The sequence below is a fragment of the Patagioenas fasciata genome, chromosome 2, assembly GCF_037038585.1.
Source record: "Patagioenas fasciata isolate bPatFas1 chromosome 2, bPatFas1.hap1, whole genome shotgun sequence".
NCBI lineage: Eukaryota > Metazoa > Chordata > Aves > Columbiformes > Columbidae > Patagioenas > Patagioenas fasciata.
The window spans coordinates 160,813,563-160,824,035 of NC_092521.1; the positions used below are offsets into that span (position 1 = coordinate 160,813,563).

General features: G+C 47.3%; 1 protein-coding gene across 1 annotated transcript; it reads right to left on the minus strand.

Moving 5' to 3' along the window:
* Positions 1-276: 276 nt before the first annotated feature.
* On the minus strand, positions 277-4,520 carry HTR5A (5-hydroxytryptamine receptor 5A). The gene is made up of 2 exons (XM_065832502.2): positions 3,614-4,520; positions 277-2,669 (listed from the first exon to the last, which is right to left on the minus strand). Exons 1-2 carry the CDS (start codon positions 4,346-4,348, stop codon positions 2,337-2,339), a joined length of 1,068 nt encoding a protein of 355 aa, XP_065688574.1. The 5' UTR covers positions 4,349-4,520; the 3' UTR covers positions 277-2,336.
* Positions 4,521-10,473: the final 5,953 nt, after the last annotated feature.

The window sequence follows — 10,473 nt, forward strand, 5'->3', positions numbered from 1 at the left end:
CATGTGCTAAAATGGTGAACTAAAGTTCAACTTCTTGGTTAATCCACACTTCAGTGTTTAAAGTGCTGCTGTAGCGGCCTAACAAGTAGTCTCCTACTTTCAGGCACCACCAAGCTTAACTGAAGGTCTGGCTTGGGCAAGGAAGCACCTTTTTCCAATTCATTTCGGCAAAACAACCTTTGAGGCAGCAAAAGGAGTAAGTTCCCAAAAAGAAAGACACTACACTGGTGACAGACTGTCCAGAGAAAGCAAAGCAACCTTTATATCCTCAGTAAAAACAAGTGGCTCAAGAGTTTATTACAATTTTTGATACACCAGAGGTGTCACTAATAATACTTCAAAATATGTAACAAAGACAGAAAATGTGCTTCACTAGCTGTAGAGAGATTGGTCCATGGTTAGCGCAGATCAGAGACTCTGTCAGGGGAGTTAGAAGATTGCTCCCATCCCACTCATTTTCTCCTTTAATTAATTAACATTAAAACTATGTTTTTACAAGACAGGACATGCTAGATAAAATTCCGATTCGCTTGAGCTCACTGAGAATTTGTCTGTTTCTTTCAATGAGGGCAAGATTTTACCTGATCTAAGAGACTTTTATAAAATAGTGCTGAAAAAGATCTCGAAGGATGTCCTATTTCTCCTCTTGCTGCAAGGTGGGATTAGCTACATCTATGTCAGTCCTGATGGATGTTTGTCTAACTGGTCCTGAAAGAGCTTCAACACTTGATAGCACCTCGAGCTCTGCTTCCATTTTCACCTGTCCTGAGATATGAAAAGAAAAGGGACTTTTTTTACCAACTCTACCAGGATTTTTGACTGGTTTAAAGGACCAGTGATGATTTTAACGTCTGATGTCCTGTGATCTGCTAAGGATAGGAACTAATTCTACCCACCCCCAGAGACCCTTCCCATGATTTATTGACATTTTTCCCTTTTATCTCTCCTTCTTGAGATATCCGACATGAAATCATGTTGTTCTGATTCCAATCTTGTCTTTTTCTCCACCATTTCGGTTCTGGTCTGATTTCAGTGGCTGCCCCATAAGAGCTGACAGTTAAAACTAATGCTCTTCCTTATCTGAAGGGCTGTCAGTCTTCCAGCAGAGGAGCATAAGGTGCATAATTTTAATTCTAGGAGTGAAATGCCAGCTACTATGATTAAGTTGGCAACATGGAAAGACAGGGAGGCAAGAGAGGAATAATGACCAGGCAGAACTGGAGCTTTAGGGGGAAGGAGTGAAGAAGGGGTAGGCAAAAGAAGAAATGAAAGTCTGGTCCTTGCAAGAGAGGACATCTATGGTTTGGTCATGCTTTCAAAACGAAACATTGCTTGTCATTAACTGCCCTTTGCCCGGAATCCAGTGCTCACAAAAATGAAGTGGAGTCTTTGTTTTGGTTTCAAGAAGACCTGAACCGTGCTCAGAAATGGTAAAACGCAGACCCTCATTGACAGGCCATCTGAAATGTGCTCCTCGTATCCCCTGCAACTACAGGAAATCTGCCTCACAGCTGCTCCAAATACATTTATGGTTTAGAATGGGAAACACAGACACAAAGATTAACATTTACAGCTGGTATTTCTGAAAGTAAAGGTCTGAGGCAGATGCTCACACGTGGCAGCCAGAGAACAAGAAATGTGGGGCTCCCATGCATTCTCTCTCATTCCAGGGTACACCATGCATTAAGCTTTCACAATAAATATGTTTTTAAAATAATTGCTACACAGAATCCAACAGTAAATTTGTTATTGATAAAGCACGTGAGAAAAGGTTTTGTACTTGCAATCTGCTCTTAACCCTTACTGTTCTGCAAATACAAACACTTAACAATCTCTACCAGTGAAAGACAAGACAAACAGCCTTTTCAACCAAGCCATAAAATATCTAGTTTCTTATACAATCACACAACCCCCTGACATTAAAGGGTCCCAGCTTTGCACATGGGACAAAGCTGATTAATGCTGTGAGAGACTGGCAGTGGCCAAACCAGTTTCAGATATGACTCTTTGCCAGAAGGCTCCTCTGCACCATTACTGCCACCAAACAGAACGTCTCTAGGACAGCGGGAGGAAGGCAGTGGGGCACTGGAGGAACAACCTTCTGCTGCTGGCCAGAGAAACCCTTCCGTGCTGTTTGCAGGAGAAATAGCGACTGACTTAGAGGCTGGGGTGGAGAGTCTGAGTAGGAACCAGGAATGTTGTTGGGACCTACAACGCATGGGGATGTGTCTTTAGCATCACCTCAGTATCTGTGGCTTTAAACTTCCTCAAGAGTTTGGTAGGATTCATCAAGAGCTGAAATCAGCTTCCTGGGGCAGCAGGAAAGCTTTTTCTGCTCAGTGCTGTCTAAAGAATAGGTTCCTGAAGGCATTGTTGTAGTTTTTATTGAAAGCAGTGTAGATGAGCGGGTTAAAAAAGGAATTTGAATAGCCTAGCCATAGAAAAATACTCTTCCAAATGGGTGGGATGTCACATGAGCAGAGGGGGTTGATGAGCTCTGTGATGAAGAAGGGGATCCAGCAGAGCACGAAGACCCCGATAAGGATGCCGACCATGAGGGCAGCTTTCTTTTCCTTCTGCTCTCTCCACGTGTCTCCGTCCGTTTGGAACGTAACAGTGGCGTGACGGACAGTGAAGACCATCTGTGGCTGCTGGGCAGCTTCTTTTACCTGCCAAACACAAACACAAATGGCACCATATGTGCCTCAGTCAGCTGATCTCACACAGCAGGGGCACAACCAAACTATGCAAGTGACGGCCAGAGCTCATGGGGAAACACGGGCCATCTACGTCACATTCTAACAGAGGAGAAAGTGGTTGTATGACCCTCTCCTGGGTAACAGGGACTATTTTAAAGTGAGGCTACAAACTAAAGAGAGTAGTGATATATGGGCACAGGGAATTGCTCACATAGCATTGCAATAAGATTATTTCCCCATTTACAATCAGATCAGTAGAATGGGCACACACCCACGTGCCATGCACAAAAGCATCCTTGCTTTCTCTGAACTCACTCAGTTTGAGAGTCCTTGGTAGGAAAGGCAAGCAAATGAGCACACATTTCCTCCTTATCCCCCAAGAAGTCTTTTCAGTGCACAGTCACCGTGCCTGGGATGAACTGACACGATGCAGCCACAACTAGAAAAGATTTACAAGGACACTCTGCACGTGTGTCTTCTGTGTGGGTAAAACCACAACCAAAGGCACAGCTGCTTGCCAGGTTATGGTCCACAGCAGAGGTGGGATCCCAACCATTCACACCCCCACAAGGGAGAAACAGTGACCCCTTACTCACGCTCACAAGCACTGATTCAGCATTCCACGGGGGGACATCTGTGAGTCACCACACACCCACCTGGAGCTCAGGCTCGCAACCTGGCCCAAAGTTGCTGTAGCTACACCTTGTGTGCTCACAGCTGTGGACTCAGAAGGAGTCAAAAGAGTGGGCTTGCAAGCTTTGCTGTCAACTTTCCCTTGACAGCCTCAAGGATTCACAGGGCTTTGGTGCGATGCTGCTTGCTTGCATGCTTTAGCTCTAAGTGTCCCTCACTGCTGCAAGGGTTTGGCTGTGACCTGCAGTTGAATAGAGTGAAATACAACTCAGTTGACCTACCTCCAGGGCTTCTGGTGTAATGGGGGTGATGGAGTTGCTCTTCCGAGATCCAATGCGAAACTTGGCGGCCTTGTAGATCTTCCAATACACAAAGAGCACCACGCAGAGGGGCAGATAGAAGGCGCCAAAGGTGGAGAAGATGGTGTAGGAAGGCTCCTGGCTGACTTGACACTCCTCACTGTCCTCTGAGTAAGTCTCTCCCCAGCCAAAGAGCAGTGGGGCCAAAGAGATGAAGGCGGAGAGTGCCCAGGTAAGAGCGATCATGATGTTGGAAATGCGGCGCCTGGTGCGGAGTGTGTACTCCAGGTGGCGGGTGATGGACCAGTAGCGGTCTAGGGCAATGGCCGTGACATTCCAGATGCTGGCGGTGCAGCACAGCACGTCGAAGGAGATCCACACCTGGCACAGCAGCCGGCCCAGCTGCCACCGCCGCCCAGACAACTCATGCACCAAGCTGAGGGGCATGACAAGGGCTGCCACCATCACGTCAGAGATGGCCATAGAGGCCACCAGGTTGTGGGGCACCCGGTGGAAAGTGCGCACCCGGAGGATGGTGGCCAAGACCAGCCCGTTCCAGAGGAACGTGGCCACCACCAGCATGGCCAACAGGGTGAGGACCAGCACGCTGAAGACAGAGAGATGCACCTGGCCACCATCCAGGCTGGTGGACCCACTCTGGTTGCCGGCGTCTGGCATCGTATCAGTGAAGCAGCTGAGGTTGAGCGGACGCTCCATGCTGGGGGCTCCGGGGGGCTCCTCCGGGGTGCTCGGCTCTGCGCACTCCCGCACCGAGGGGGCAGCACCTCCCTACCGCGGGCGCGGAGGGTCCCCGGTCGCCCCGAGCGGCGCCGGGCACGGTGGCTCCGCGCTGCCCGGCGGGGTCTTCATCCCCGGGAGGAAGAGACCTGCGTCAGCCGCCGGCTGACGGCAGCCCCCGGCCCGCCCCGGCGGCGGGAGGCGGCGGCTCCGCGGGGTGCGCGGCTGCGGGGCGGCGCGGAGCGGGGCGGCGCTGGGCTGCGGCCGCGGCGGCGGAACCCTCGCGGAGGAGCGGCGGCCCCTGCGGAGGAGTCGGCGCTGGCGGGGCTTGGGGCGGGCAGGTGAGTATGTGCGTCCCCCCCGCTTCGCCGTGCGCGGGTGCGGAGCGAGCAGCCTCTCGGCGGGGAGCGGCTGGCGAGTTCGTGCTTAGTCATTTCAGCCCGCGGATCGCCCCTCGGAACCTGCGCCGGGCGGAGCGGGGCGAAGGCAGAGCCCGCACCCCGCGGGGTGCAGCCCCCGCCTTTGTCTGCGCCGCTTCTGCGCGGGGCGGCTTCTCCCCCGTGGGGCATATTCCGTGTCAGACGCAGAAAGTTAGCATCCCTGTGAAATTGTACCTGGGCTCCTCTGAAAATGTGGTAGTGAGATGCCACGGGAATTTTGCAGCTCACATACACGTTACAGTCAGTGTCCAGCAAACCCGCTAGTAATCCTGGTTATTCCATGTGGGGGGATGTGACAGGGGATTATTTCTTTGAGAACTTCTGCTCCGACATTTCGTAACTTGTTAGCAATTGGCGGGCCTTTTGTTAGAAATAATCTATTACTCGGCTGTGGTTATTAATTGATAAATTAATAACATTTCATTAAGCATTAAGGAAATGTTTGAGCATTTCACCCGTTTTTTATGGTGCTGCTTGAGATGAGAAGTGGGATTCTGGGCCTGACAGCAGAAGGCAGAATTTAAACCCACAGAGCTGGTTTCCCTGCACACCGGCTCCTTGCGGGGATGCCAGCCAACTCCAGCCTGAGAGCCTCCGGTGGCGTTTGGGCAGGGCTGTGCTGGTGCTGGGCTTCTCTGCGTGTCTCTGGGATAACGGGACCAAAGAGCTTTTGGGTCGGAGCTGACACATGATGCGAGAAGCCAGCAGGCACTAACAAGGGGCTCACAGTCTGCATCCTCAGCGAAGAGAAAGGAGGAAAAGCATCAGTGTTAAGAATCGGTGACAATGACACTTGCTGGTGAACTGCACTTTCAGACAGTTGAGGGAGAAAACACAAATGAAAGAGACGTTTAGAGGGTACCTGATGCATGCTGTGCTTGTGGTATATGGAGGGTAAAACCAAGTGGGTGCTTTCTGCTGTCTCCTCTGAATCTCTCTGGACTTTTAAACAAAACCCAGCAAAGTTACAACAACAAGGGCTAAGGAAACGAGATATTTTTCTAGTGCTGCTACTTGTTTCTCCATGCTACCAAGTGAAACACAAGGCAGCATATCCAAAACTCACTCAGGACCTTGCTTTGGTGTGATGGGAATTTCCCCATATGGACTCATGCCCTGCTGTGCCGTTTGTCCTCAGAGCCAGAGGACAGGACCTGGCCTATTGTAGTTACCAGAACAGATGTAGCTTTAGAGACTGTAACATAATGTTGGAAGTATACTGCCATCTTTTTGGGGAAAAATGATTATTTTATGTGAATACTGACAATTTTGGAACGGGTAGCTTTTTTACTTACAACTGAAAGGACAAATGGGCTTTGCAGGCTTTCATGAAGACTCCTGGTTTAAAATTCCTGGTTTGCAAGGTGCCAAACATCCTTGACTGTCATTCAATTGATCAAAACACTTAGCAGCTGCTAGGACTGAGAGCTTTTTGGTGCGTGGGCCCTTCCCAGAGAAGACCACGAAGCCCGGAATTAACAGAATCAACCACAAATTATGGAATATGTGTTCCTGAAATGATGCTATTATTTTTTGCTTCAGGAATAAATAGACAAAAATTACATTTACAGGGAAATGGAAATAAAATGTATTAAGTCTGAAGAAGTAAAACTAGATTATGCTCTAATGACAAATTATGACTATTTTAATTATCTTGCTGGACTTTTAAAAATACATATTAGCAAATTCGGGGGTTGCATGTATCAGTTGAGTACTAATTGGAAATAGAAAATATAGACAAATGCATATATATATGCAGTATATATGGATATGCAAAGGTCTGCACCTGGGACGGAAGCACCCTATACAGCAGTACTGGTTGGGAACTCACTGGGTAAACAGCATTTTGCAGAAGAGGACTTGGGTGGCCTCTTGGGCAAGAAGTTTCAGTCTGCAATGTGCCATTGACAGCAACAGTGGCCAGCAGCATCCTGGCCTGTATGAGCAAGAGATGTAACTATTCCCCTCTCTCCAAAAAAACGTGGAATTTTATGGCCAGTTTGGGGTTCCTCAGTACAAGACACTGACATACTGGGGGAAGTCCAGTGGATGATGAGCAGACTGGCATATTATGTATAAAGAGAAGGAGAAATGAGTTTATCAATTTTAGAAAGAGAAGGTTAAGGGGAAAATCTTACTGCTGCCTCCAGCTACCTGGAGTAGAGAGTGTTGAGGCAAATTCTTCTTAGAGATGCACAGCAATAGGACAAGATGCAGTGAATGCAAGTCACAATATCAGGTATTCCAATTAGAAATTAGGAAATAAATATTCGCCTGGAGAGTGGGCAAACACTGAAATGAGTCCAAAGAGGCTGTGAAATCTCCATCCTTGGTGATGTTCAAAATTCAGCTGGATGGCAGTGTGAGTGATCTGATCTAACTTTGAAGTTGGCCCATCTTTAAGGGGGGTTGGAATAGGTGATGTCCAGAGATCACATTCAACCTGGGTCATTCCCCAGGTCTGATTCTGCGATCTTTAAGCATGTTGGCTGAATGCACCAGATTCTGGAGGTGACTGAATGTTGTTATTTTAAAGGTCAACATGCAGTTTACTTTACACAGATTAGTAAGCCCATTGACTTCCTTAGAACTGTTGATTATTTCTAAAGTGAGAGGAAGGCTGGGAGCTGTAGTGAGTGGATAATGTTTGTGGAATGATCACATCTATGAAAGTCTCTGAGAAAAGGATCTACACTACAAAGTCAGGATAATCTCATGTTCTCATTGATGGACCCAGAGGAATTAAAAGTGACAAGACTTCCCTAGATTTTGCATGGTTCCCTCCAGTAGCAACATTAAATGCTGCTTGCTACTAAATACCGTTTACTGGTGGTACTTTCCAATTCAAAGTATGTAGCTGGTGGTTGGAGTTAGGAGGTAATTCCCGACATAACCAGTGCACATCCAAGTAGCATCTGCTCTTGGGGACAGAGTGAATGGACTTCACTGTGAATCCATTTGCGGGTCTTTTGAAGCCCTGCTCTTCTAACTGGCAGAAAAGGGAGAGGAGATGGCTCAGAGGTGCTTTTGCTGAGCATACTTAATGAATACATGAGAATTTCAGTCTACAGGGTAGGTGGAGCTGCTAGGTTAAACAAGGATTAAAGGAACGTATACTCACTGCATATGTATACCAACACTGAAAGCTCTGCTCAGTTGCCAGCCAGACTGCTCGGTAAGTCTGCATCCTGTCAAGGCAATTGCTAAAACTCAGGTAATCGTTACTTAATTTTCATTTAACATTCATCAACTCCAGCTCACATGTTTTACATCCAGACATGCTTTTTTGAACACACTTGCACAATACCTGCTCCTCTTCTATAACAACAAAGTGTTGGAATACATACAGTTAAAATGCACAGACTGTGCGATTGTTCTCACACCCTCAGAGCCCATCCACACTTCTGAGTCTCACTCTAGTGTTTCCGAAAACGAGGTCTTCACAGATGGGCAATATCAGCACTGTGATAGACTCCCATGATGCCTCACCTCTGTCTTCAGTGTCCTGTGGTGTTAGGACTGTAGTTGTGGGACAGGAAAGGGGGAATGCTGAACCAGAGCTCTTCATGGACACACACCAGCTTTTATGAAACTTTCATCTCTTTGTCTAATTCATTCCATAAAACCTATTTCAGGTCCAGGGTGGTAGTCCTAACTGGGAGGAAGACCGAGTGATACCCTCTCTCTCCAATAGTCCATGAGTTCATAGAACTATAGAATGGTTTGGGTTGGAAGGGATCATAAAGATCATCAGGTTCCAACCCTGTTGCCATGGGCAAGGACACCTTCCACCAGACCATGTTGCTCAAAGCCTCATCCAGCCTGGCCTTGAACATTTCCAGGATGGGGCATCCACAGCTTCTCTGGGCAGCCTGTCCCAGTGCCTCACCACTCACATGGGGAAGAATTTATTCCTTATATCTAATCTAAATCTCCCCTCTTTCAGTTCAAAGCCATCACCCCTTGCCCTATCACTACAGGCCCTTGTGAAAAGCCCCTCTCCAGCCTTTTTGTAGGTCTCCTTCAGGTATTGCAAGGCTGCTCTAAAGTGTTTCTAGAGCCTTCTCCATGCTGAACAACCCCAGTTCTCTCAGCCTGCCCCATAGGGGAGATGCTCCTCTCCTAAGTTAGACCAAATATTTGGAGCATAGGCAAACAATGTTCAAAGCATACCAGCTCAGGGTACAAGCTTGAATCATGATGCCTCCTGTCCCATGTAAGCATTTTAATTGCCATGTGGCTGGCTATTCTGGGTAGCTACCTCTCAGGTTTCTTATGTTGAAGCTGTTTAATAATCACGTATTTAATGGAGCATGGACTTACCTGAGCTTTTCTAACATCCCAGCCAAGTGCCACAGCAACTGAAAGATGGAGTCAGCCTTCGTTTCCCAGTAACAAGTAATTACTTATTGCAAAGTGGAGCAATTCCTACTGACTGAGAAGCAGAGATTAATCCTGCTGTGTGTTAGCAGGACACTCAGCAGAACTGTGGGAGCATGTCAGACCAGGAACAAGGAGGGACCCATGTCCCCAGAGTGCCCCAGTGACTGACCTGTTGGCCAAACCCAGTTCTCTTGCTCTACATGCTTATGAGGAACTTTGAGAAGTCTCTCTATCCTGGGGCAGAAGTGAAAACAATGAGTTGAAATCCTGTTATCTCTCTTTTTGGTTTTTTTTGTGTGTGTCTGGAAAACTACCCCTTCTCAAGCCACTACTGTCAGGTCTTATTTGGTTTAGGGCAGGAGTATCAAATGTGTAACTACTCCTACATTTGTACAGTCCTAAAATTACATTTGGCCCCTTGAAGGCAACCATGAGGCTGATGTGGGCCCCAGTGAAAATGAGTTTGACACCCCTGGCTTAGGGCATGCAAGCTTTCGTTTAGGAATTGTCACCCACTGTATGACTTCAGTGACATAACTAAAATGTTGTTTAGTTCTGCAATAGAAACAAAGCAGAACAAGAACAAAAGCTGTTTAACAGAGCAGCCTCTTGCCTAGAGCATAGTCCTCTCTTACGCGATCTCCCTGGTAAGGGTCTCAGCCATTGTGTCTCTTGAATTTGGCCACATTCTACTAATATTACACAGCCAGCCTAAAGGGAGGATGGACTCTGGTACTTCGCATTACTGTGTATGCCTCAGTAAATGGACTGCCAGGAGTGTTTACCTGTCTTCTGCCCGACGTGGATTAACTCCTGCTGGAATTAAACCCTTCGTTCTTGCACAGACAAAAACCTGTTTATGGTCATAGGACCAGATGGAACGTGGCTTCATAAAGTCTTAGTAACTCCCACATCATTCACTGCCACAGTTAAAGTTGTGATCTGTGTAAATATATGAAATGTAAATAATTTTGCCACTTCTTTCATTCCTTAAGGGCCAACATTAATCATCTGTGTAATTTCAGGGCAGCCAGCAGAGTTACGCTAGGTGTCATTCTAGTTTCTGTAGTGAGTACTTGTGACAGTAATGCAATAACTAGGGGCAGCCTCAGAGGGTGATGCCCTCATAAGGCATTCTCACAGTTTTCATTTATTACTCTGGTGACAGCAGATATTTAACAAATATATATATATATATATCTCAGCACCCATAATCTTCTTTACCTGTGGTCAGTTCCTTAGAAGTAAGACTACCTCTGGACTCTGAAGGACTTGGTCGCT

Coding starts and splice junctions, on each gene's coding strand:
- HTR5A (XM_065832502.2), bottom strand. CDS start 4,348: ATGGAGCGTCCGCTCAACCTCAGCTGCTTCACTGATACGATGCCAGAC. Junction 2,670..3,613: donor TTACACCAGAAGCCCTGGAG/GTAGGTCAACTG, acceptor TGTGTTTGGCAG/GTAAAAGAAGCTGCCCAGCA.